We start from the raw sequence: 24,648 nt of genomic DNA, 5'->3' as shown, positions 1-24,648 counted from the left end.
GGCTTAAGGTTGGTTTGACAGCTGGTTGAAATATGAGGGAGACTGAGTACCTGTCGAGGCAGCCCTACCCCCAAGGTCCTTGCTTGGCGGACGATCAACCTTACTACATCAGTGTGACTAAACGTTAACCGACCTTATGCAGTTCCTATTCTGAGATTGAACGTTGTCAAAGGTTCATATTGCCCGTGATGGCTGGGTACAGGAAAGAGTCTCTCTGGATCAGGTGTAAGGGGGTGTTCCAGCAACAAAAATCGCACGACCTAACCCGGGTAAATGGCAACTCGGAAGGTCATCTGATACAAATCGCCTTGGATGTGACTGAAATGAAGGAGGGAGCATGGAATGAGCGATTTAGTGAGAAATCAGAAGACAGGCAAAAGTCTCCCTTTGCATGTACAGACGCCACGCCACAGCCAAAAAGAAAAAAAAAAAGACCGACCGAGGCCTTGGCTGACCTGGATCTAACCTGATCTACTTCCTATCGCAAGGCTAAGACTTATCTTGGAGTGATGAAGAATGCTACCCCTTGCGTCCATGGATGCGAATCTGGACGGGTGGTTAAGCTGACATATCCGATGCTCCCCAGCAAGATCAAGCAACCGCGTTCGGGGAAACTGGGGGCGACTTGCTCGGAGCTTAGCGTGTTCAATCTGCCGGACTCTATTGCTGGAGAAGCGCCATGCACAATGTACTACTGCCAGTGCTGCTAGCGTTAAAAGGCTGCGGGGGGTATCTAGCAAAATACCCCAGACAATCTGCATTTGGGGACCCCAACCTTTGTATCGGCTCCACGTTGGAGACCATTCGGTGTATTCTACACTGAGGAAACGCCCACTTTCCGATGATACAGTGGGGGAGAGCTGTTTAAGTATGAGCCTCGACGTGTGGAAGTGGGATATCAGAGCACTGTGGCTGCCAACATGGTTTTTCTACACTCTGCAAAGGCTCTCTTATTAGCCTTCGCCGTTGAAGCCGTTGCCAGGTAAGTACTCTGTAGCTCGTCCACACCAAAGCTAATCACATCCAGTGGAGTAATTGTGCACCCCGAGTACTATGAACACTCCGGCAACAACTTCTACCGTTACGATGGCGACTCAGCATGCCTCAATCTCTCGTCAGCCAACCCCCTCTTGACCCTCGACTATGGGACAGAGACAAGCGGACATCCATTCTTTGAGGTACAATCACTCTCTGGCCCCGTCCAGATAGAGGCCAAGTACTCCGAGGCCAAAGCGGGACTTGATCATCCGTTTGGGGACGGTCCATGGACGTTCGCTAATGGGTTATCCAATACCTTTCGTGTTGAAACCTTCAATATCACAGCCGCCGGCGAGATCGAGTCATTCTTCCAGCAGGCTGGCTTTCGCTGGCAGAGTCTGAGGCTTCTCAACAACAACTCGACAGTTGAGGTCTGCAGTGTTGGAATTCGCTCCTCTACCGATCGGACACCTTTAGATGATCTCCCGGGGTACTTTGAAAGTTCTGATCCCCTCTACAATGAGATCTGGGCGCTCGGCGCTCGCTGTGCCCAAGAGACGTGCATTGAAAAAGGTACAGCTTCCTCGACTTGGGAAGTCACTCCCGACGGGGCGCTACTCCGTGGACAGCAATCTGCACAGTCGGTATTTGGAGCAACTTACTCAAACTATACTATCACGTTCGAGACAAAGATAGTCCGTGGCGGTACTGGATGGAGGATCGCTACATCCCCGAAAGGGTTCGGTCTCTCGTTGTTTCTGACCAGCGAGTATCCGTCTGAGTCAACCTTCTTGAACACGAATCGCACTCTACTTCCACCCAATACCTTGATCGCGGGCTATGGGTGGAACCTTGTCAACCAGACCTCGCTCGATACGGGAAAGCCCAGTTACTACCCGCTGCAATTCGACGTCAAGGAAGGCGAGTGGATACGCATCGCAACACGCATCACACCTGAAGGGTACGTCGTGTCAATCGACAATCACCGACCTGTTACCGTGGCCCTAAGCGAGCTGCAACTGATGGTGAGCCCCCGGTTCTCCACTGGTAGTGTGTACACTGGAACATGGGGATTCGGACCCTACCAGGACCAGACCGCATACGTTAAGGATGTTCTTGTCCGAGCTCAGAATGGAACGGTGACATACTCAAACCCAATGACCGACCCGTCTATCCTCGAGGAGTATGCCGTTCAGACCAACGATCGCTCGCTATGTGTCGAGGGTGCGAAGCGCGACAGACTGATCTGGTCGGGCGACTTTGTCCATACACAGCGCATCATGAGTCTCAGTACGTACCAGAATGAGTACATCAAGGGAACTCTGGAGTTTCTGCTTGACCGACAGGAGTCTTCTGGGCACAGTGCTGGGCTGTTCGCAATGTCACCTGCAATGGGGGGCTCGCCAAAATACGCCGCCATCTACAAGGATTATGGGTTGTTGGACTACCAGATGCAGTTCCTGAACACCTTTGCGCGGTTCTATCTTCAGTCTGGAGATAACGAATTCATCAAGCGGGCCTGGAAACAACTCAAGACTGGCCTCGAGGTTATGATGCCCCTTGTTGATCAAGACTCTGGTCTTGCTACGGCAGGTCTGGGCGGAATGTTCTTCATCGGAGATCCTAAGGGCACCGCTGCGTCTTCCCTACTTGCTCACACCTTTACCCAGATGGCGGGACTGGCAGAAGTCGTTGGCGAACCCGCGACAGCATCGTACTGGAATGCCATTGCAGCTAACCTGACATCTGCGGTCAACAGGCATCTATGGAGCAATGACCTCGGAACATACAGCTCCAGCTTGACAGCGATCAATGAATCCTCATTACCAGGAACGGCATTCGCCATCCTCTCCGGCGCAGCCAATAAATCCCAAACAGCCTCGGCAATTGCAGCCTTGTCCTCACTGCGTCTTGGAATCGGCTACAAAACGACAACCGACACCCCGTCCTCCGACCCTTCGACAAACCTATCTCCAAATCTGTCCGGATTTCTACTTGAAGCCATATTCATCCACGCAAGACGTACCCCTTCTGACACCGCTACAAGCGAAGCGATAGATACCCTCATCAACGGTCTCTGGGCTGCAATGGTCACGCAGGATGAATACTACACCGGCACGTCCTGGGAATACGTCTATCCGGATGGAAGGCCCGGCTTGGATCTGTTTACGTCTCATGCGCATCCGTGGGGCGGTGCGCCGACGTATGTCTTTACCGAGTATCTTCTGGGCATACAGCCAACGAAGCCGGGGTATAGGGAGTGGGAGTTTTGGCCTACGCTTACGCATACTGGCTTGAGCTGGGTGAAGGGGAGAGTACCGACTCCGCATGGAGGTATTGAGGCGAGTTGGAGTATTGGTAGGAATAGCACTGAGGTTGAGTTGGAGGTTTGTGGGCCGGAGGGTACGAGGGGTGCAGTGAGGTTGTCGCTGGCTGCTAGCAAGTGTTGGTTGAACGGGGAGGTAGTCCGTGAGGGGTGTGGAGAGGAGGGTTTGCAGCTGAAGATCTCTGGCGGCAGTTGTTCAACAGTCACAGTAAGCTTGATAGAGCCCTTGTAATCTTGTTAATCTACATGCGCCCTTCTGCATCAGTCTGATAGTCCAAGGGTGGTGTTGGCCGGGTTTCAAAGACGAAAAGGCTGTTTGGTCAGCTGCCGTGATGTGTATATCTGTTCAACTCATGCTCATGCCCCTAGATTATCCTTCTCTTGACGAGCAGAGCTAGCATCGTGCACGCAAGTTTGTAAGCTTCTGGGTGGCGATCGTAAGCAACGGAGAAGCCAGCGGTTATCTTATGCCCGCAAGACAAATGCATCGGTCATTCGCCAAGCCGACCTAAAGTTGGGAGCACACACGGTTTGGAATTGAGACTGGGGACTGGGAAGGTGGTGAAGGACTCCATGTTGATCCTTCATGCTGTCAGCCTGGACATTGCCCGTATCTCGGCCAGTCAGACTGTCTAAACAACGAGCTCGAACAAGGAGAGACGGTATATCTGACAGGCCGGTCCGTATACTGGCCATGTCACAATCCTAAAGACGAATTCTATGGAGCTTTGCTACCTGGCGAATTGCCACAGAGCCATGCCGAGCCCGCCATGATCCGAGTATATATGAGTTTGGAATATCCGGCCATCTTCTCGTCCTCTTTTCTTCTTCATGTACACCTCAATTGTGGTAAGGCATCGCCTGATTCAATCTTCAATCACCCTATTACTTGCAAACATTCATCAGAATGACCATCTCAGGTGCCCGTCTCGATGGTGTCGCCCTTGTTGTTGGTGTAAGCCCCTGCTCAGTGCCCGCCTAACTCACCGAACGTCATAGAAGGAGAAAGATGAGGAGAGACAACTGACTTTGAATATCTAGTCTGGCCGTGGCATTGGCCAGCAAGCCGCCTTTTCAATTGCTGAAGCCGGCGCCCGTGCTGTAGTCTTTGCCGACATGAACGAAGAGACGGCCCAGGCATCCGCAGAACAAAGCAAGCAGTATGCCACCAATGCGAACTACGAGTCCACATACTTTGTCGTCAACGTCAAGGACGAAGTGAGGGTCAAGGAGATGGTAGAGTTTGTCGTGAGCAAGTTCGGGCGGATTGACTATGCCGTCAATGCAGCGGGTGTGAGTGCATTGAATGACCCGATTACTCAGGTAGCAGAAGCCACTCATTAATAAACACTCACTGTAGATTAACAACGCCGTCCACAAGCCCATCGCGGAGACAGACATTGCAATCTTCGACAACATGATGAATGTCAACGCCCGCGGCATGCTCCTCTGCTGCCGCGCCCAAGCGGCCGCAATACGCAAGCAAGAGCCCAAAGCCTTCACCAGCCGCAACGGCACGCGCGACATTGGCCGCGGCGCTATCGTCAACGTCGCCTCTGCAAACTCCTTTGCCGGTCTGCCGGGAAAAGGAAGCTATACGATCTCTAAACATGCCTGCATGGCGGTGACGAAGATGGCGGGTTTGTTTCAGCTTACTTTGCCCCATGCTTACGCATCTATTAAAACGCTGCAGGTCTTGATCACTCCCCCGAGGGGATCCGCTGCAACGCCGTGTGCCCTACCTGGGTTCGTACTCCGTTACTTGATCTTGAGCTCGAAAGCAACCCGGAGGTTAGGGGGATGATTGACGCAATGGTTCCGATCAAGCGGGTGGCCGAAGGGGAGGAAGTGGCCGATACGATTGCTTACTTGTTGAGCCCGTCGGCAAGCTATATCAATGGGGCTAGTTTGGTGATTGATGCTGCGGTTACCACTACTGTGAGGTTGTTTTAGGCGGAAGATTCATGGTTAACGTGTGATGAGCATGGTGAGGGCTAAGATCCGGAAGCTGAGAGCAGCTCATAGAACCAGTGATATGCAGTCCATCTCTGTAACCCAGAACTGTACTCTCCACCTGACTGACTCCGACCTAAGTCCGGTACCTCCACGACCTGCTCCACCAAGCTTTACTAGTGCAGTGTGCGGAGAGATATACTGGTTGATTTATAATTCTGCCGACGGATACATGGTATAAACACACCTGCATCCCCTTTCCTTATCCAACAAGAACAGCCAATTCAATACCCTGCCTCCTGCATCATGTCCTTCTCCAAATGCTGCTTCGAAGGCTTCCAGTGGGAAGGCACCCCCACCGGCCGCACTGCCAAACTCGCCACCAACGACGTCTACATCACCGGCGACAATAGCAAGACTGCCATCCTCTTCATCGCCGACCTCTTCGGCTGGACCTTCCCCAACATCCGCCTGCTCGCCGACCACTTCGCCCGCGAGATCGGCGCCACCGTCTACGTCCCGGACTTCTTCGGCGGTGAGGTCCTCGACTTTGATCTCATCTGCCAGATGAAATTCGAGGAACTGGATGTCGAGGGCTTTGTAAAGTGGAATAGCCGCGAGATCCGCGAGCCAGAGATCTTTGCGTGCGCGCGTGCTATAAGGGAAGAGCACAGCTACGAGAAAGTTGGGGCGGTTGGCTATTGCTACGGTGCATGGGCGTGTTTCCGGCTCGGTGCGAAGGAGCATGCGGAGGCTCCACTGGTTGACGCTATCTCATTTGGTCATCCGTCGCTGCTCACGAAGAAGGATATCGGCGAGGTGGATGTCCCGGTGCAGATTCTCGCGCCGGAGATTGATCCGGCGTATTCGGTTGAGATGAAGAGGTATACCTTTGACAAGCTGATGGAGCTGAATCTGCCGTTTGATTATCAGCATTTCCCGAAGGTGGTGCATGCTTGTTTTATCCGGGGGGATGAGAATACGGAGGGGGAGAGGGCGGCGATGGTCCGCGCGAAGAACGCCACTGTTGCCTGGTTTCGGCAGTTCTTGAAGGAGTAGCCAGCCTGCTCACTTGGTACTAAATTCAATTAGATTTCTACAACTTTATACTGAGAGTAGGCCCGTAAAGTCCAGTATATGTCCGAGGTCTCCACAACTTCCCCACTGTTTAAATCCTAGCGCCAGCCCATCTCTCAAAACACCGAGCGTAATCGTATCGCAGAAACAAGCGGAGCATTCTCCTGACTCAAGCTTAGACCCTTTAGGAAGCGTATTCCGCCAAGCAACTCGGGGTTCCGACCAGTCGGCGCCGCTGACCTGCCATAGTACTCAATGCTATAGCAAACATTTGGAATCCAACCGGTTTCACCTCCGTGTACACAGGTTATCACGCTCTGGACTGTAACAGGCCGAATGCACCGACGCGTGTGAAATCAAACCGATAAGAAGCGGGCGCGATGCCGATTTGCTCGTTGCGCCGTCACGTCCAGTTACTCCAAGCCCCCGCGCCGACCGAGCAGGAGATAAAGATGAAGAGATCACTTGGTTGAAGTCTCTACCTGTATTTATCTGTTCTGCTTGCTTCCTCGTAACTGTATTCAACAGAATGCCCCCCTCCGTTCTCTACACCAAGATCGACGCCCCCCCGCCAGAAATCATCCGGAGTGAAGGAAACTACCTCGAGACTAACGACGGGCGAAGGATTTTCGATGCCAGCGGCGGCGCGGCAGTCGCTTGTCTCGGCCATAATGATGCACGAGTAAAAGAGGCGATCATCGCGCAGTTGGATAAGACAGCCTACGTCTACTCGCCCTTCTTTACTGTTCCCGCTGCAGAAGAGATCGCGACGTTTCTTACCGAGTCAACAAATGGGGCGATGAGCAGGGTGTTTATTGTTAGCTCTGGTTTGTAAACCCACGTTACTTCGTAGATACCCAGGGCTGATGGACCACTTTCTAGGGACTGAGGCAATTGAAGCAGCACTGAAACTAGCCCGGCAGTACTTCACTGAACTCCCACAGCCACAGCTGCAAAGGACGAGATTCATTGCCCGCCGCCAGTCGTATCACGGCAACACCCTCGGTTCTCTCGCGGCGGGGGGGCATAAAGCGCGGAGAGCGATCTACGAGCCTATCCTCGCGCAGAACACGTCGCATGTCTCGCCGTGCTATCCGTATCGGGATATGTGGAGGGATGAGAGTGAAGAGGAGTATGTTGCCCGTTTAGCGCAGGAATTGGAGAATGAGTTCCAGCGCGTTGGGCCCGAGACGGTGTGTGCGTTTGTGGCGGAGACGATGGCGGGGACGGTATGTTCTTCTCCATACTCTTGGATTGGATCTTTTCTGACGGGAGTAGACATTAGGATGTGTGCTCGCTGTTCCGGGGTACTTCAAAGCGATTAAAGAAGTATGCGATCGCCACGGAGCACTGCTGGTGCTAGACGAAGTCATGTCGGGAATGGGCCGGACAGGAACCCTCCACGCGTGGGAACAGGAGGGCATAGTGCCAGATCTACAGACAATTGCGAAAGGTCTAGGCGGGGGATATGCGCCTGTCGGTGCCCTTCTTATTAACTCGAGGGTGGTCGATGTTCTAGGCCAGGGCTCGGGGAGGTTCACGCATAGCCAGACATACCAGGGTCACCCGATAGCTTGTGCAACGGCTTGTGCGGTGCAGAAGATCATCCGCGATGATAACCTTCTCCAGAACGTTCGTGAGCAGGGCGCTTATCTGGGGCAGCTGCTGAAGGAGCGACTAGCCGGGCACAAGCATGTGGGGGATGTCCGCGGGCGAGGGCTGTTCTGGGCTGTAAGCACCCTCCTGCACTGTAATAGGCGAAGACTGACTTCTCTAGCTCGAATTTGTCAAAGATAAGACGACCAAAGAGTCCTTCCCGGTGACAAGCGGTATCGCGCAAAGGGTTCATCTGACGGGGCTGCAGGCTGAGCATTGCATATCGGTGATCCCTGGCGTTGGAGTAGCAGATGGCAAGAACGGCGATATCATCCAGATCGCCCCGGCGTATAATATCACGCGAGCGGAGATCGAACAGATAGTAGAGCGGCTCGAAGGTGTGATCGAGAAGGTTTTTGCGGCGCTGTAGAGTTGCCCTGCTGCATGCACGCTTACGTGGGCAGTAGGCTATTTGGGATTGGGGATACCCGGAGTCCGCCGCGAACTATATAAGATATTCTATAATCAAGAGTATAGAGACTGTTTTCCTGTTAAGAGACGGTACACATCAGCTCGCCATGGCAATCGAACCTACCCCCTCAGCCTTCTCCGCCGAGCGCTTCCTCACAGACCTCGAACAAGCCTGCAAGGCCCTAAACGTGCCTTACTCAGAAGCAGCAACTCGTCAAGTCCTCTCGACCTTCCACACAAGCTTTCACCGTGGCAGCGTGCTCTGGCGCACAACCGATCAGCCAGATGGAGCCCTCAACTACCGCGTCTACGAGCGGCAGTCTGTCGACATGGTGTCCGTCGCTAGGAAGGCCGGACTCATGCCGAAAGAGAGTACGCTGGGCGACCTAATCCAATCCTGGGCCAATCTCTACGGCGAGGAAAGTCAACAACTCGCAGACTTTGACTCGGCCAAGGGTCTCGTGAAGTTCTGGGTTTTCCTCGGCGGCGTGCGGCCTTTATCTGACCTTCTCAATATCCCGGGTGTACCGAATGCTATTAAGACTCGGCAGAAGCAATTCGAGTCACTCGGCTTAACTGGAGTACGGCATACGGCTGTTGATTTGGAGAAGAACTCGATGAACATCTACTTTCGCACCCCCGGTGGCCTTACCCGGGATTTAGCAAACCAATATCTCGCTCTTGCTGGTGCGGATTCTGTGTCTGATATCCTCTGGAGTGATATCAGGCGTAACTTCCCCTCTTCTGGCGGGACGTTTGCTGTTACGATGGATTTTACAACAGGCAAGATCTCCAGAGTCGCGTTTTATGCGTTGCGCTTGCATGAGGATGATATGCCGGCTTTCAATGACCGCATTCAAACGTTCTTCGATGTCTGTCCGTCCTACGACACGGAAGAGATGAAGGCGTCGGCGTGGTCGTTTGGCAAAGGGAATAAAAGCTACGTAAAGGCCGAGCATAGCCATTCGGGGGAGTTAGTGCAGATGTTGAAGGAGTGGAGGACGACTATGAGCGCTAAACAGTGAGGGCTCTTCTCTGTATAGAACGGGTGTATTGGGTATCTCATCTAGGATTATTGTATGTATCGTATAGACGTAATTCGTTACTCGCGCCATCAGACAGCGTCTTGCAGCTGCACATAGCCACCTGCGGCCAGCCGCACCCTGCGCAGCCAGTAGAAGTGCGCCCACAGTTCATCCAGGTACGACGGCTCGTTGCGCACGTTGAGGATCCGCACGGCCGACGCCTGCCGGAAGTAGAACCAGATGCGGGAGCGGGCGTTGCTGGCGGCTGCGGCGCCGGTCAGGCACACCCAGCTGAAGACGGCGGGGATGCGGCGGAGCCAGAGCTCGGTTTCGGTCAGGGCGAGGGAGGCTTCGAGGTCGCTGGCTAGGGCGTCGATCTTGGTGCAGGAAGATGGTGAGCGGGGTTCGGAGACGATGGTGTGGAAGATGGTGGCTGCTAGGTGGCAGCAGTGGAAGACTGGGTCGTTGAGGCCCGGGGGGGAGGGCACGGCGCTGCTGTAGGGTTGTAGGTGGTCGGTTTGCTGTTCTGGCGATCCTTCTTCACTAGAGTGCCAGTCTAGCTTGAAGTTGTAGATGTCGTGGAAGATGTTCAGGATTAGCGGGAGGTTTTCAACAGCAGCTGATTCCTTCGGCGGACGTAATAAAATTCTTCTTTCGAGGTCCATGGGAGGCGGCCCTGGTTGATCGGACGAGCGGCTAAGATCGAAGACAATATTGTAGACGACGGTGTTCATTTTGATAAGTACTCCCGGAAGACCGTCAAATCCAAGCTGGTCCATACCCCCCCGCATCTGAACCAGCCGCCACAACCCCTGTTTGTGGATGTTGGCGGCATTCTGGTCGCCGTTGAGATCGGCAAACATGGCCAAGGGCGTGACGGCCACGATGGTCCGATCGTCGGCGGCGGAGTTGGGGTCGGACAGCCGCTCGTTCAGCAGCCTGATCGCCTCGCTTTGGTGGAACAGGGTGATCGAGCTTGGTCCTTGCCCGCGTTGCAGGTCGAAATGAGACGACCCCGCGTAGAGAGTAGCGTGGAATAGACATGGATCGGACAGGGCGCCTTGCAGCCAGTGGGTTTGGATGTGCCAGGCGGTGCTGTTGCGGTCGACGGGGAGGTGCGAGACCCCCAGTCCTTCGCAGACTGCATTGTTAGAGTTGGCTCAGGGGTATGGTACAGGAAACATACAGTGTTTAATCAATCGCGGCATGTACCATCGGGCAGTAATGGGAAATGAAGCTGGGAGGTCTGGAGCGTGGAGAGCCCACGACTGATCCAGTTCCCACTGCGGGACTTGCCCCGCGGTAGCCACCTCCTGATCTCTAGCCAGCCGATGAGGGGGGTAGAAGCACTGGCGATCGCGTCTGTAGTCTATAAGTAGGGGTCAGAGTGATGGAGGAGGACATACTTCTTGCAGAGACTGCAGGTAGGGACTGCACGGTCGCATTTTCTCTTCCGCTGGCGACACGGTTCGCAGGCCACAAGCATCGCCATGATGTAGCAGAAGATTCAATCGGCTGGAGACTCGAAGTCAATTCTGTCGAATTACCCGCTGTTATAAAACTGCCTCTTCAGTGCCAGAGCCAGCGGGCGACTGCAGCTGTCAAGCGGTGCTGACTCTGACGTTCAGAGATTCCAAATCATTTCATTCCAAAGTGGAGACTCGGCTCTCTGCTTGGGGCCATTTCTAATCTCGCTGAGACCTCAGCCACCGTTGTCTCTCCGAGAGTCACAATTGACCTCTCACATCTTGTCGTCTTCTGGAGCGTCCATGCCACAATATAGAGCGTGTATCAAGAGGCCACGACCTGGGGCAGCCCGAGCTGGAATACCGCAGGCTGCAGGCTGCAGGCTGCATCTTGACCGGGGAGGCCGAGCGCTTTCTGTCCAGGGAACCAAACATCGGTCGGAGCGGTCATTAATAACAAAGAGATAGACGAGATGTCAACGAAGAAGGGCTGATGTAGGTTTAAATATTCGTCCCGCTAGCTGTCGCTCTCGCTATGTATTCAGCGTCTGTTGCAGTTGCATGCACTAGCGGACACTAATCCGCTAGACCTGCTGCCGCGTCGATGTATATCAGCTGCATTTCCGTGCAGCTGGAATCAGCATTGCAATATTCGCTTTCGTGGTTTTTAAATACTCGCGTTGACTTTGTATGATCGAGCAGTCCTTCATGCTTTCCGGACTATATGCTACAGCTAGAAGAACGAACCAAACTAGCCTACATCTGATACCGAAAGTTCAAATTCTCCTTATCCGTTCGATCCAGCAACGCCGTCGCCAGCACCTCGTCCTCATCCACCGGATTCTCCCTATCCCGCCGTGCATTCACGCGCGTGAGATAAACCCGCAGCGCGATTAGCACCGCCGCCGCAATGACCGACGACGCAATCACAATCTTAAACGTCGTCGGGTACTGCTCTTCCTTTTCCGTGCCGAAGACCAGCAGCGGCGCGATGCCGTTCGAGATGCAGTACGACGCCCACATCATGCCCGCCGTTACGGCTTTCTTGGTGTGGCCGGCCGTATTCGCGGTTGCGAGCGACAGCGTCATTACGTAGACGACCGGGAAGAAACCCATCAGGTACATGCCCCAGAGGGGCACGATCTTCTGCGCCCAGTTGGCGCGCCAGACCATGGCGGCGCCGGCGAGGACGGGGAAGCACGCGAAGGTGGCGAGGTAGATTCGCATGTTTTTGATAAAGACCGAGATGATCCTGCCACATTGTTAGCCATAGAAACAACAAGGGAATGTCCCTGCTGACCCAGAACTCAGTAAGCTAATAAAGCTGACAGCGCCGACAGCCCCAATCAGCAAGATCGTCTTGACCTCGGAGTAGCCAAAGCTCTGCGTGATGACCGTGCCGAAGCCAGTCAGGGCGCCGTTGACCAGCATCCCGAAGAACGTGATGGTCACGTACGCCCACGTCTTGATATCCAGCAGCGCCTCGCGGACCTGCTCCTTCTTCACCTTTTTGTTCTCGATTCCGATCTGCTCGCCTGCGATGCGCATGATCGCCACCTTGCGCAGCTCCGGCGAGAGGAATCGAGCCGTCATCGGGTTGTCCGGGAGCAGGAACCACAATGCGATACCCCAGATGCTGGTCGCACAGCCGATGATCATGAACTGGTACCGCCACGCGGGCAATGCGCCGTCAATGTCGCCAATGGCGTACAGCAGCATCGCGCCGACGAGGGTTCCGAGACCAGTGGACGAATACCAGATGGCAATGCGCAGGGGGTGTTCGTGGCGCCGGTACCACATGGCCGTGACGAGGGAAAAGGCCGGTGAAACACTGGCTTCGGCGAATCCGAGGAAGAACCTACGTCCCCGGTCAGCTTGTCATACCCGAGCTTTTGGTAGCAAACATACCGCTGCACCAGCAGACCCTGCCAGGAGTGGACCGCCACCGTGCAGACGGTGACGCCTCCCCAGATGGTCATCATGATGCTGACGTATTTTGCCAGCGGCGCTTTCTGCGCGAGGATCACGGCGGGGGGTGCTGTGTTGTTAGCAGCGAAGATGCAAGGCGGGCAGTCAACTCACTCCCAAGTAGGTATCCCCAGTAGAAGATCATCGTGGCATGCGAGTACCGCGTCATGTCGAGGCCACCACGAGTCAGCTGCACCAGGTCCAGATCGGTGAGGATGCCAAACATGGCGGCGCCGGTTAGACAGGCTTTGTCCATGTACTGCAGGGCCATGGTGACGAACATGACGGGCATGAGCACCAGGTCGACGCGACGGAGACATTGTCGCTCCTGCTCAGGAGTGTATTGCTGACTGTCGCCGACATACTCGGCAGCCGAGTCGATGTTCTCAGAATGGACGTGGATCTCCTCTTTGGCCATGGTAGCTTGCAGGTTAAAGGTCAAACAGTCAAGATCGACGACGACTGGGGAAGGCTCTTTTATAGCAGGTCAAAAAGCAAAGCAGAATACGACCTTCTGCACGATGCCCAGGTGGGGGCCATCCGGGGACGCCGTCACGGTCGTAGCCCCTGTCTGTCGATCCCAGGTGACATTCACCCGCCCAATACGACAACCGATTTCTGCAGTCGGTTAGCAGTAGCTTCATTGTTCGTGGTAGACCAGCCAATGATGCAAAAGCGTTACGGGCTGGAAATAGCTGTCCAAGGCTCGCCAAGCGGGAACAGCCCAATTTTGCGGGGAAGCGACCATGGTCGAGATCGACATTCACCATGATTTGGCCTTCCCCTCTTCGGTGGCTTATATTGGGCTTATTTCCCCGGCCTTTTGAAGGGATTGCTATTGGGAGATAAGGTTCTGACAGTGCCCAGATTTCAGCATGCGGCGCGTGATCCTGTGGCATATGCGCGCAATTAACCACCCGTTGGATGAGCGAGTAGAACGCTGTCATCGGCATTTGGGTCTTCAACACCTAGGTTCGCTGGCCAGAGCTGGCGCTTTATTATCCAGAATGTGATTGCGGTTGGTCATGAGTTGAACAACCTTAGAGGACAGAGAATGGCTCCAGCTTTGCTGCGCACGGTCCCAATCCGACAGTGTGGTCTAGTGTCTACTCATGGGTCTTCTATACTACCGGGTGCTGGTGTTGTAGCTCTATCTAGTTTTGTGCTACAAAGTCCAGTGAACATGTGCATTATACCCTCGGTAAGCACACAGTCTACCTACAAAATCGCATCCAACCCCCTCTCCCCCAACTTCAACTCCCCACTAACCTTCTCCCACAACGCCAGTCTGGTCTCTTCATCCGCACAATGCGGCATCGCCTCAGCCTCCCAAATTCTGTTAATATAATGCCCCCCTCCCCTCCCTCCAACCTCCCCAACCCCCTGCACCCCCGGATCAGGCCCAAACTCCGCACTCGTAGCCCCATAAACAATCGACAAACTCCCCTGCTGCGCATTGATGGCAAAGAACGTCGCCAGAGCCCGGAAGAACGGATACCCGATCGTAAACGCAATCTCGGGCAGCGGATTCGTCCAGATCCCCGTGTTCACGTACCCCGGGTTGATCCCGTTGACGGTGATGTGGCGGTATTTTTCCTTTGCGACAAGGCGCCGGTGCAGCTCGGCAACCCAGATCTGGAAATACAGCTTGTTGTTCCCGTACGAGCTGCCGATCTTGCCGACTTCGAAGTTGAAGTGCGCCAGGTCGAACTTGCCCAGGAAGTGGAAGCAGGATGTTGTGCAGACGATCCGGGGGGAGGGGCTTTTAGCGAGCGAGTCCAGGAGCCGCAGTGTCAGTAGGACATGCGATGTGAAGTTGACCTTCATCAGTAGTTAGCTTTCTGTTTCTGATACACGGAGAGAAGGTAATAATGGGCTCACTTGGTGCAGAATCTCAAACCCATCCTTGGTCAACGTCGGTTGCACCGACATCGGCGGGCCCATCCCTGCATTATTGCACAGGATATCCAGCCCCCGGCCGGTGTGATTCCAGCGCGCCGCAAACGCCTCCACGCTACTCAAGTCAGCCATGTTGATTTCCCACCACTCGATGACCGAGTCATGGCCTGCATCCCGCGCGAGTTCCTGACAAGCCGCCACAGCGGCAGTCGGGTGTGTTTCCCAGGCTGGCGGCTCGCGACAGCCGAGGATTAGATTCGCACCGGCCTTTGCAAAGGCCTTTGCGGCTTCGAGACCGATGCCGTTGTTGGAGCCTGTGATGATGATCCATTTTCCAGACAGGTTGGGGACGGGGACTTGGGCGGGGGTAAGGTGGGTGAAGTTTGTGCCGCGGAGGGCGTTGTAGCTGGTCCACAGGCGGGAGGGCTCTTTTAATGGCATTTGGGTGATGAGAGGTGAGGAGGAGAGAGAGGTTAGGTGAGGAAGGAAATAGTCCGTAGAACAGAGACAGGAGAAAATAGGCGGGATTGGAATAGTAATCGTGTCTCCACTTAATTCCCCACCGTTCCTGCTAGCACCAGTTCGGTATAGCTTGCGAGCCTCATTTGGACGGAGCGTGTCGAATTATCGAGTTCATGAGTTGAGTTTTATGGAGGCTGGAGGGTTGAATATAGCGCTATCAGTGAAGGCGTTGTGGTTAGAGAATGACTTGAATATTCTTTAGACTGTATAGTGGCGCTAGAGTGAGCATGAGTCGAATGGGCATGTTGTACCACCTATATATATCTCCACTATCTCTAATAGTTGGAGTACACTGTGAAAGTATATTCATTCATAACAAGACATTCTGATATTAAACAAGATACTACATTGAGAGACCCAATAATTCTACCCATAACAACAACTCAGCTACCAAGGCAGAACCATCGCCATCCCCGCAAGCAGCGAAACCGTCAACACCCCTGCAACAGCTTGCACCTGCCCCCAGCCCGATCTCCCCATCTTAACTGTCGCCGCCGCACCCGTTGGAGTCGCCTCAGCATCCCCTGCAGTCGGTTGACTCGACAAGTCCGACGGCTTATGCAGCAGCCACAGCGGCTCCACAGCACTCACCGCAATCAACTCCGTCGCGGCAGACCCAAAGGTCGTGCTGAAGATAGTACTCGGTGGCCGCGTGGTCTGCGGAAGCTGCACGAGTCCCGTCGTCGTGGTCCCGTTGATAAAGTATGTCGTTGACACCTGTTCAAAGTCCTCGGGGGGCCCCCACATTGTCGCGCAGGCGGTGCTGACAGACTGCGAGGGGAGGCGGGAGAGGCAAATCCCGAGTTCGCCGGTGGACATGGAGCTGTATGTTCAGTTTCTGATTGTGTATGAGGGTGGAAATGCGGTGTGTACGTACCTTGGACAACATGCGATGAGCGTCTCGCTTGGATCGAGGAGCATCCCGATTGCGTCTTGGGCTTCGACTATGTACGGTATGTCCTCGTTGATCTCCCCGTCGAGCCCGTCGTCGAGGTACGAGGCGCTCTTCGTGAAGATTCCAGAAGAGGTAATGGCAGTGCGATCGCCGAGATTCGCAATCGACCCGACGGTCTTCCAGCCGGATGGGCACGCTGGACCGGGGGACCAGATAGGGACGAGTCCTGTTCCGGTGGAGTATTGTGCTTGGAGGGCCGTGTCTGTGGGCATGTCGCGACACTCGGTTTTGTACTCTTTGAGTCTGTCGGTGCATGTGTTTTCGAACAATGGGAGGTCTGACATTGTGGTGTAGGCGATCAGGTAGTGGGACTCTGTGCATGAGGGAGGGAGGGAGTAGACTGTTGGTGCTGGGCCGGCGTTGGCCAGCGTCCAGCCATAGGTTACAGTAGAAGTTGGCATGATGTTAAGCCTAACAACTAAGGCAAAGAGCAATTGTAACTATCGTCGCCAGGCTGTTTTGTGTTTCTCTCAACCGGAGCTGTGGCTTAGACAGGAGTGGGTTCTTCTGGCGGCTCTACTGTCTATATTAACGGCTGCCTGCTGCGCCTCGTGGTTGTTGTTGCATCGCGTTGATTAGTTCGAACAGGCTTGAACAATCAGCAGCGAATCATCTTCGACAAAAGAGATGAATGTTTCTCTTGAACGTAGCTAGTCCCTTGGCAGTAAGGGTGCAACCCTACATGTCCTCTTGGCACAACCTCCAAAGACCTGAATCATGAATCTACAGAACCATGGTGCCGGTTCAAGAGCTTAAATCAGGAGCTCCGGATCGAGACTCGTCATCGTGAGAGCCATCGGATCGAGATTCATGCAGTATCTGCGTGTGTATCAGGTGGCGGATAGAGCCCGGAGGATGGAGATAGCCGTCTGTGCGCTGTGCGTGTTTACCCGTTAGGGGGTTCCCGAGGTCGAGGAACGCGCCGCAGACAACTCTGCGATGCTCGTATGTAGGTGCTCCCTGAGTAGTGGTCTATCGACCGTATACATACATACGATCTCCGCAGTCCGATGGACGCACCCGGAGATTTAAAGTACATCCGTGTCCACTGCCTCCCATGAGTCAACGGCGGAGACCGCCGGCTGCGGGGGCAGGCCCTCCTCCGGACTAGGAATGATAAGCAAGCCCAGCCCCAAGATACGAAGTCCAAAGATAAGCTGCATCTGACAGTTCCAATTACTCGATCGCAGCTGTTGGTGCTCGCTTACCTGCTGTGGTGCATCCTCCCCAATGGCCCGTCTTATCTCGCTTGGACATGAATTTCTGGGCAATGCTTGGAAGACCTCGCTGGCCTTGGCTGCGATTCCTGCTTGTTAGCTTATCGTCGAAGCTGAGAATAAAAAGCGTCGTCTTCGCAGGATGGAGGGAGTCATTCAGATAGCTCTCACTTGAGCAACTTACCGTATACTCTGTCCTTCACAGACAATAGACAACAACCAACATGGACAACTCCATCCATTCGACCGATGGCCCCGACTCGGTCGTCCCCAACTCCAATCCGAAAAAAACGGTCACCCAGCGCGTGCGCTCGATCGTCAGACACCTCACGACCCGCGACGGCCTTATCGGCGACTACGACTACGGCTTCCTCTTCCGCCCCGAGCTCCCCTTTATGAAGAAAGACCCCCGTCCCGCGCCGTTCTTCGGATTGAACGAAAAGATACCTGTGCTGTTGGCGTTCATTCTGGGTCTGCAACATGCGCTTGCGATGTTGGCTGGTGTGGTCACGCCGCCGCTTATCCTGTCAGGCACCCTGCTCCTCTCGACCGATCTCCAGCAATATCTCGTCTCGACGTCGTTGATTGTGTGCGGGTTGTTGTCGATGGTGCAGATTACGAGGTTCCATATCTATAAGACTCCGTGAGTTTGTTCATGCTGTGGAACGGAACTGGGCTGACATCCGACAGGTACTATGTCGGCAGTGGCGTCTTGTCCGTCATGGGTGTTTCCTTCGCCATCATCTCCGTCGCCAATGGCGCTTTCAGGCAGATGTACGACAACGGGTTCTGTCCGGTCGACGCCGAGGGTAACTGGCTTCCCTGCCCGGAAGCATACGGTGCGTTGATCGGTACTTCTGCTGTGTGCGCTCTGGTTGAAATCGTCCTCGCTTTCGTTCCGCCAAAGATCATGCAGAAGATCTTTCCTCCGATCGTCACCGGGCCAACTGTCATGCTGATCGGAATCAGCTTGATCGGCACTGGATTCAAGGACTGGGCTGGAGGTTCGGGGTGTATGTCCGGCGGACTGTGCCCGAACGCTGCAGCACCGCGCCCTCTGCCTTGGGGAAGCCCCGAGTTTATTGGTCTGGGTTTTCTGGTTTTCGTGACCATCATCCTCTGCGAGCGATTCGGCTCCCCGATCATGAAGTCCTGCTCTGTCGTTCTCGGTCTTTTGGTCGGCTGCATTGTTGCAGCTGCATGTGGCTATTTCAGTCGCACCAACATTGACGCTGTACGTCTATTTCTCTTCTAAATGTGTATCAAGACTAACCTGGCAGGCCCCCGTCGCATCCTTCATCTGGGTCAAAACCTTCCCGTTGACCGTCTACGGCCCCATGGTCCTCCCCATCATCGCCGTCTTCATCATCTGCGCCTGCGAATGCATCGGCGACGTGACCGCCACCTGCGACGTCTCCCGCCTCGAAGTCCGCGGCGGCGTCTTCGAGTCTCGCATTCAGGGCGCTGTTCTCGCCGACGGCCTCAACTCTGTCTTCGCGGCCCTCGCCACAATGACCCCCATGACGACGTTCGCCCAGAACAACGGCGTCATCGCGCTCACTCGCTGCGCGAACCGCACAGCCGGCTACTTCTGCTGCATGATCCTGATCATCGCGGGTATCTTTGCGAAATTCGCTGCCGCCATCGTCGCGATCCCGAACTCCGTCATGGGCGGCATGAAGACTTTCCTCTTTGCGTCGGTCGTGATTAGCGGGCAGGCGATTGTGGCCAAGGCGCCGTTTAACCGTCGCAATAGGTTTATCCTGACTGCGTCGATGGCTCTCGGGTATGGCGCGACGCTTGTACCGACGTGGTTCGCGAATGTCTTTCCCCCGACGGAGAATCGCGATCTCGAGGGGTTCGAGAATGCCATTGAGTTGGTGCTGGAGACCGGGTTTGCGGTTACCGCTTTGTGAGCTCTCTCTCTCTACCAATGTATTCTGACTTGCTAACGGTACAGCGTCGCTATGCTCCTGAACGCCATCATGCCCGCCGAAGTCGAGGAGATTGGGGCCGTCACGGCCGTTGCGCCACCCACTGAAGAACGTGATAGCGATCCCGAGTATCAGCGCCAGAGCAAGCAGGCTTGACTGCTAGTTTAGTAGGAATATGAGTTAGATGTCCACCGCTGGCAAGATCGGTGCGAGTTCTGCCAACACTCCTGTAGTTCCGTAGTGCTTCCCTTTTGTAGAGTAGAGACCTGTAAATATGTACATGCATGAAATATTATTATTCTTATCACTATAGAACACCTCAGCTACTGACCTTCTCCAACGGCCGATACGTCGCCTCCCACATCTGCGCCCGAACCCACTCCTCCAACTCGCCGTCGTCGCCGGGGATTCCCTCTTCCTGTGCTAATCCTTCCTCAACGGCGGTCTTGATCACCGACATGGCAACGTTGAGACTCAGCTCGCGCACGTCCTCGACGTCAGGAAGGAGTGGCTTGTTCGGGTCTTCTAGAGCGGGCGCCTTTGCGGCGAGGGCTTTCGATGCGGCGACAATCATCTTCTCCGAGAGCCGGCTGGCGCGGGAGAGCACGACGCCGAGCCCGATGCCCGGGAAGGCAGTTGAGTTGTTGCATTCGGCTGTTCTGTTAGTATATCCTCTACATGATGTATGGGGGGGGGTAACTACCAATCTCCTTCTTCGTCCCGTTGTACTCAACAGCCGGGAACGGACTCCCTGTTGCCACTAGTGCCCGGCCGTCCGTCCAGTTCGTGATATCTTGTGGCTGCGCCTCGTGCAGACGGGTTGGGTTGCTCAGGGGAAAGACAATCGGGTGCTCGACGTGCTTGCCCATCTCGCGGATGATCTCCTCGGTGAATGCGCCTGGTTTTGTGGATGTGCCGATGAGCACGTGTGGTTTGACTTGCTTGATTACAGAGAGCAGGTCGGTTTCGCCAGACCACTGGTCGTCGTCTTTTGCGAAGATCTTCTGGCTGGAGGTTAGGCTATCGCCTTGGGATTGTAGTAGCAGGCCTTGTTTGTCGATGCACCTGTTGCAGTCAGTTTGGTTCATTCAGTGGTAAGTGTAGGTAGGCGCACCATATGTGCTTCAGCGCATCGCGTTTGGAAATCTCCGACTCCGTCGCGATCGCATCGCTGATTTGGTCGGCGATGCCGGTCCCCGCAGATCCAGAGCCGAAGCACACGACGCGGACGTCTTTCAGGGGGACCTTGCTGACGTGAAGACCGGCCATCAGCGCAGCCAGAGTCACGCAGCCGGTGCCTTGGATGTCGTCGTTGAAGCAGGCGATCTCGCCGCGGTACTTGTCGAGGATCCGCTTTGCGTTTTGTAGCCCGAAGTCCTCACTGGTGGTAGTTTAGTTAGTTGCCTTTGCGGGTGCGGTTGTGGAGGACGTACAAGTGGATATAGGCGTTGGGGAATTTCTTCCTGGCGGCTTTCACGAACTTGTCGACGAACTGGTCGTACTTTTCTCCTGTTGCGCGGCGCTGGCGGAGGCCGAGGTAGAGGTCGTCTTTGAGCAATTCTTCGTTCTGAAGGGTCAGTTTATATCGATTGAAACCAGGGGAGTCGTACATTCGTCCCGCAGTCGAGGACAACAGGAAGCTGTCGCGACGGATGAATCCCCGCGCAAGCAGTCGTAATCACCAGCTTCGCAACAGAAATCAAAATAGCACCAACTCCTTGATCCCCAATTCCAAGAATCTCCCACTCAGTTAGCATAGTCCACACTCAACTGGAGACTACATACCTGCTCCCCATCACTAACAACAATATAATCAATCTCCTCCCCCGTCGAATAATTCGCCAGCCGCTCCTCAACCTGATCCGCCTCATTGATATTCAAAAAACACCCCTCGGGCTTGCGGAACAGCCGCGAGTAATCCTGGATCGCATCCGCCTCCGTCGGCGTATAAATCACACTAAACATCTCCTTCAAATGCGTCTGCAATAGCCGATGGTACAATACTAGATTCTGCGCCTTCATGCTCGCCATGAACGTGTTCTTGGCCAGGTCGTCCGGCCGGCTTTTGTACTGCTCGTAGGCGCGGTGGACTTGCTCGTCCAGCGTTTGGATGTTCGGTGGGAGGAGCCCGTGGAGGTTGAACCTTTCTCGTTCGGACTCGGGAAAGGCAGAGCCTTTGTTGTATGTTGCATTGCCCAGGAGGGGGGCGCCCTGGGTGTGTTAGCTGTGTTCTCAGTCTTGTGTTGCGGGTGGGCCGCCGTTGGCTGGCAGCTGGGATGGTACCTGCAAGGGACACTTGATCGGCCCATGTGCTGCGCGCGGGAGATGGCTGAATCGTGAGAGGCTCATCGTCGGAGTAGTGCACAGCTTACTAAAGTCTAAAGCAGGAATGATCAGATCCTCTGGATATTTCCCGGCGTGGGAAGAGTGAAGTTATACGAAACTGCGCGGCTTACGGTGGTGTGACGTAGTGAGGTGGGGTGTTGTACTGTGGGCCCATGGCAATCAAGCTTTGCGCGACCGTCGTGGGTTCTATATTAAGATTTTACTTATTCTCTATCTATTTTTCGGTGAATACTCGCTGAGGCTGTTAGTAAACGTATTGGAAGTGCAGGTTCTCCTTGTCCGTGAGGTCCTTAAAGGCGAGTCGGTCGCGCTCGCTCTCATCCAGCTCCAGCGCTGCCCGCCGCTTGTTCTCGCGCCACCAGAGCACGTACAGCGCGCTTGCCGAGGCGATGGTGATGCAATAGCTAATCTGTTAGTCACACATTCAAGTGGGTTGCCGAGGACCGTCACTCACCAAATGATCAATCCGGTCCACAAGTCCGGATAATGCGCCTCCTTCTGCTGGCTGTGGATCAGCTGCGGGCCAACAATATTCCCCACGCAGTAGGCAACGAAGACTGCCGACGCCATGAAGCTCTTCTTCGTTTCGCCTGCGATGTTGCTCGCTCCGAGCGAGATGGTCAGGCCTACGACCGGGCCGAAGAACCCGATGATGCTGTAACCGGCTACGGGTGTGACAGGGCGATGGCCCCAGCTGGACTTCCAGATCATCACGAACCCAGCGATCACGGGGAGACAGCAGAGGATCAGCGAGATGACCCGGATGTTCTTGAACCGCGAGCTAAGGTAGCCGGTTGTTACGATTCCGACTGCGGAGATTCCACCGAGGGGGAATTGGAAGAGGATGCTTTCGAGGGAGGAGTAGCCGAAGGTTGAGACGATGAGAGGGCCAAAGCCGGAGACCGCGCCGTTGACCGTGTACCTAGTTTGGTTAGTTGTGAGGTTAAGAGAAGAGAATGTAGACTCACGCTGCGGCCATCGTCAACGCAACCAGCCAGATCCGCACATCGAGGATCGCCTCCTTCAGCTGTCCGGGCTTCAGCTTGTTGTTCTTCACCCCCATTTGGCCCCGTCGGAGTCGCTCAACAGCAACAACGCGCTCCTCAGGAGTCAGGAACCAAGCGTTGAGCGGGTCATTTGGAAGAGCAAAGCACCAGATCCCAAAGAGGAATGTGAGCGCTCCCGCAAAGACATAGATGTACTGCCACGGCCTCAAGGCGCCGCCCTCGATCTTCGCGAAGCCGTAGTTGAAGCCGCCGCCGATGATGGTGAACCACCCGGTGCCGGAGAACCACCAGCTCTGGCGCGAGGATTGCTCGCGTTGGGTGTAGTAGCCGCTGACGGTTACCATGAAGCCGGTTGGGACGATGGATTCGGTGAAGCCTGCGGGGTTAGAGCGTTGAGTAGCATGATGGATAGAGAGGTTACCTAGGAAGAATCGTTGAACAAGAAGACCTTGCCAGGTCGTTACACCGGCGGTCGCGGCGCAAATGACAGCCCAGACCATGACAACCGGGCCAAGGACGTATTTTGTTTGGAAGTATTGCAGAAGATAGGTCATGGGGTAGGATCCAACGAGCTGGCCAAAGTAGAAGATCGAGGTGGCCCAGCTCAGCCGGGAGGTATCGGTTGATGGGGGGGTGACGGAGGTGTCAGTGACAGAGAGCTGCAGATCGGCAGTCATGCCAAACAGAGCGGCGCTTCCTAGGATTGCCTTCATAGAATTAGAATTTCAGACGTTCGTCTGTAGACAGGTTGGCAGTAGGTGTTACCTTGTCGTAGTAAACCAGGCCATATCCTACAGCTGTTAGTATCAGCTCAATAAAGGGGATGACATACTAACCAATAACCATAGCAGGCATCAAAAACAGATCAATCTTTCTCAAAACCCGTCGCTCAACCTCAGGATCAATAGGCCTGGCTTCCTCGCCGAGAGCCTCAACGCCACCAGCGATAACGGCTTTTTCGTCGACATCGTGCACAGCCTGCGGCGCGTCGTGCACCTGAGCATTGATAGACGCCATGTCAATGTGTATACTCGGTCGATGCTGCAAGCACAGCTGCAAGATTATCCTGCAAGCTTAAGTAGCTCGTCCTGATTTTTCTGTTAGCGCGCCGCGATACCGGAGTGAGGCCGAGATTGTATACAGCCAATCAGAGTGGGTTTTGGGTAGCAGGCTTTACTGAAAAAGGTTTAGTCGATATCACATCAACGACGCCGAGGATGACAGCAGAGGCTGATCAAGAGTCTCAACACGCCTGTTTTGCTGAGATGTGGATCGGATCAAATCTTACAGTTGGATCAGATGTCGGATGTCCGCTTATGGGCGTAAGCAGGGATAACTCCACGTGGTGTGTGGGTTGCGGATATATATTCCACGACAGGTTGGTGAGCTACCGAATATATCGGACGTAAGAAGAGATATGCACCATCTGAGTATAGCAGCATATTCATATTAAGAGAAAGTTTACCTATTGTTACTTCAAAATAAGAACCATACAGCATAGAGCCCGGAGGATCCGGTCCCGCCCTTCTGTAACCAAGCATCATCCATCAAAATATCTCGGGCTTTGCCTTTGCTAATGTTGCTAGGCCGGGATTTGATCGATGGGGAAAGCTATTGTTTCAATGAGATTGATAAATGGCTAAATCCCGAGTCAGATCTTGGAGACGCTGGCGTTGGCGAAGGCGCCATGGATTAGGGTTATGGTGTCATATCGCGGGAGGATTGCGGCCAAGTTTCCGATGCATGTAGGCAAGAGTTGGAGATGTTGGACGGATATTTGTTGGGTAGTACGTCGTAGGATAGTCGGAGTTTGGGTTTGAATTACTCTGAAATCTGTTCGTTGAGCTGTGGGACAAATCTGAGCGGATATTCCCATATTGATTCACATTTACTTGTACTTTGTACTAT

At 54.4% G+C, this 24,648-nt stretch overlaps 12 protein-coding genes across 12 annotated transcripts; 6 read left to right on the top strand and 6 right to left on the bottom strand.

The window, feature by feature from the left end:
* Window positions 1–920: 920 nt before the first annotated feature.
* Window positions 921–3,536, top strand: BJY04DRAFT_212299 (Six-hairpin glycosidase-like protein; the record flags this gene model as incomplete). The annotated part of the gene is made up of 2 exons (XM_073714546.1): window positions 921–982; window positions 1,028–3,536. 2 exons carry the CDS (start codon window positions 921–923, stop codon window positions 3,534–3,536), a joined length of 2,571 nt encoding a protein of 856 aa, XP_073577069.1.
* Window positions 3,537–4,211: 675 nt separating this feature from the next.
* On the top strand, window positions 4,212–5,257 carry BJY04DRAFT_204288 (SDR family NAD(P)-dependent oxidoreductase; the record flags this gene model as incomplete). The annotated part of the gene is made up of 4 exons (XM_073713470.1): window positions 4,212–4,259; window positions 4,346–4,597; window positions 4,665–4,944; window positions 4,998–5,257. 4 exons carry the CDS (start codon window positions 4,212–4,214, stop codon window positions 5,255–5,257), a joined length of 840 nt encoding a protein of 279 aa, XP_073577068.1.
* Window positions 5,258–5,734: 477 nt separating this feature from the next.
* Window positions 5,735–6,322, top strand: BJY04DRAFT_175474 (Alpha/Beta hydrolase protein). Its single transcript, XM_073709327.1, has one exon. The coding sequence runs from the start codon at window positions 5,825–5,827 to the stop codon at window positions 6,314–6,316; it is 492 nt and encodes a 163-aa protein (XP_073577067.1). The 5' UTR covers window positions 5,735–5,824; the 3' UTR covers window positions 6,317–6,322.
* Window positions 6,323–6,767: 445 nt separating this feature from the next.
* BJY04DRAFT_332 (pyridoxal phosphate-dependent transferase) lies at window positions 6,768–8,710 on the top strand. Its single transcript, XM_073720149.1, has 4 exons — window positions 6,768–7,161; window positions 7,217–7,563; window positions 7,613–8,065; window positions 8,112–8,710. Exons 1-4 carry the CDS (start codon window positions 6,864–6,866, stop codon window positions 8,358–8,360), a joined length of 1,347 nt encoding a protein of 448 aa, XP_073577066.1. The 5' UTR covers window positions 6,768–6,863; the 3' UTR covers window positions 8,361–8,710.
* Window positions 8,321–9,522, top strand: BJY04DRAFT_337 (prenyltransferase-like protein). The gene has a single exon (XM_073720165.1). It carries the CDS (start codon window positions 8,509–8,511, stop codon window positions 9,424–9,426), a length of 918 nt encoding a protein of 305 aa, XP_073577065.1. The 5' UTR covers window positions 8,321–8,508; the 3' UTR covers window positions 9,427–9,522.
* BJY04DRAFT_212294 (Zn(II)2Cys6 transcription factor) lies at window positions 9,516–10,918 on the bottom strand (the record flags this gene model as incomplete). The annotated part of the gene is made up of 3 exons (XM_073714545.1): window positions 9,516–10,567; window positions 10,613–10,788; window positions 10,833–10,918. 3 exons carry the CDS (start codon window positions 10,916–10,918, stop codon window positions 9,516–9,518), a joined length of 1,314 nt encoding a protein of 437 aa, XP_073577064.1.
* A 730-nt stretch (window positions 10,919–11,648) lies between these two features.
* Window positions 11,649–13,278, bottom strand: BJY04DRAFT_212293 (major facilitator superfamily domain-containing protein; the record flags this gene model as incomplete). The annotated part of the gene is made up of 4 exons (XM_073714544.1): window positions 11,649–12,144; window positions 12,193–12,750; window positions 12,801–12,930; window positions 12,975–13,278. 4 exons carry the CDS (start codon window positions 13,276–13,278, stop codon window positions 11,649–11,651), a joined length of 1,488 nt encoding a protein of 495 aa, XP_073577063.1.
* An 800-nt stretch (window positions 13,279–14,078) lies between these two features.
* On the bottom strand, window positions 14,079–15,200 carry BJY04DRAFT_212292 (uncharacterized protein; the record flags this gene model as incomplete). The annotated part of the gene is made up of 2 exons (XM_073714543.1): window positions 14,079–14,681; window positions 14,742–15,200. 2 exons carry the CDS (start codon window positions 15,198–15,200, stop codon window positions 14,079–14,081), a joined length of 1,062 nt encoding a protein of 353 aa, XP_073577062.1.
* A 468-nt stretch (window positions 15,201–15,668) lies between these two features.
* On the bottom strand, window positions 15,669–16,637 carry BJY04DRAFT_212291 (uncharacterized protein; the record flags this gene model as incomplete). The annotated part of the gene is made up of 2 exons (XM_073714542.1): window positions 15,669–16,104; window positions 16,159–16,637. 2 exons carry the CDS (start codon window positions 16,635–16,637, stop codon window positions 15,669–15,671), a joined length of 915 nt encoding a protein of 304 aa, XP_073577061.1.
* Window positions 16,638–17,117: 480 nt separating this feature from the next.
* BJY04DRAFT_297 (nucleobase:cation symporter-2 family protein) lies at window positions 17,118–19,802 on the top strand. The gene is made up of 4 exons (XM_073720084.1): window positions 17,118–18,096; window positions 18,144–18,687; window positions 18,734–19,365; window positions 19,414–19,802. The coding sequence occupies exons 1-4, from the start codon at window positions 17,678–17,680 to the stop codon at window positions 19,541–19,543; spliced, it is 1,725 nt and encodes a 574-aa protein (XP_073577060.1). The 5' UTR covers window positions 17,118–17,677; the 3' UTR covers window positions 19,544–19,802.
* BJY04DRAFT_212289 (NAD-dependent malic enzyme) lies at window positions 19,707–21,736 on the bottom strand (the record flags this gene model as incomplete). Its single annotated transcript, XM_073714541.1, has 7 exons — window positions 19,707–20,041; window positions 20,091–20,452; window positions 20,502–20,768; window positions 20,821–20,954; window positions 20,998–21,126; window positions 21,173–21,598; window positions 21,671–21,736. 7 exons carry the CDS (start codon window positions 21,734–21,736, stop codon window positions 19,707–19,709), a joined length of 1,719 nt encoding a protein of 572 aa, XP_073577059.1.
* Window positions 21,737–21,977: 241 nt separating this feature from the next.
* Window positions 21,978–23,757, bottom strand: BJY04DRAFT_212288 (putative MFS transporter; the record flags this gene model as incomplete). The annotated part of the gene is made up of 6 exons (XM_073714540.1): window positions 21,978–22,137; window positions 22,188–22,655; window positions 22,702–23,116; window positions 23,162–23,447; window positions 23,506–23,531; window positions 23,577–23,757. 6 exons carry the CDS (start codon window positions 23,755–23,757, stop codon window positions 21,978–21,980), a joined length of 1,536 nt encoding a protein of 511 aa, XP_073577058.1.
* Between the last annotated feature and the right edge of the window lie 891 nt (window positions 23,758–24,648).

Source organism: Aspergillus karnatakaensis (assembly GCF_047715665.1).
Source record: "Aspergillus karnatakaensis strain CBS 102800 unplaced genomic scaffold BJY04scaffold_1, whole genome shotgun sequence".
In the NCBI taxonomy this organism is placed as follows: Eukaryota; Fungi; Ascomycota; class Eurotiomycetes; order Eurotiales; family Aspergillaceae; genus Aspergillus; species Aspergillus karnatakaensis.
Note: the sequence above shows the minus strand (reverse complement) of the source record. Positions and strands in the feature narration are given on the sequence as shown.

Bases quoted from the DNA above. Each gene is read 5' to 3' on its own strand.
- BJY04DRAFT_337 (XM_073720165.1), top strand. From the start codon at position 8,509: ATGGCAATCGAACCTACCCCCTCAGCCTTCTCCGCCGAGCGCTTCCTC.
- BJY04DRAFT_297 (XM_073720084.1), top strand. From the start codon at position 17,678: ATGGACAACTCCATCCATTCGACCGATGGCCCCGACTCGGTCGTCCCC. The intron at 18,097-18,143 runs GTGAGTTTGTTC...GACATCCGACAG, and splicing joins TTCCATATCTATAAGACTCC to GTACTATGTCGGCAGTGGCG. The intron at 18,688-18,733 runs GTACGTCTATTT...CTAACCTGGCAG, and splicing joins GTCGCACCAACATTGACGCT to GCCCCCGTCGCATCCTTCAT.
- BJY04DRAFT_175474 (XM_073709327.1), top strand. From the start codon at position 5,825: ATGAAATTCGAGGAACTGGATGTCGAGGGCTTTGTAAAGTGGAATAGC.
- BJY04DRAFT_332 (XM_073720149.1), top strand. From the start codon at position 6,864: ATGCCCCCCTCCGTTCTCTACACCAAGATCGACGCCCCCCCGCCAGAA. The intron at 7,162-7,216 runs GTTTGTAAACCC...ACCACTTTCTAG, and splicing joins GGTGTTTATTGTTAGCTCTG to GGACTGAGGCAATTGAAGCA. The intron at 8,066-8,111 runs GTAAGCACCCTC...TGACTTCTCTAG, and splicing joins GGCGAGGGCTGTTCTGGGCT to CTCGAATTTGTCAAAGATAA.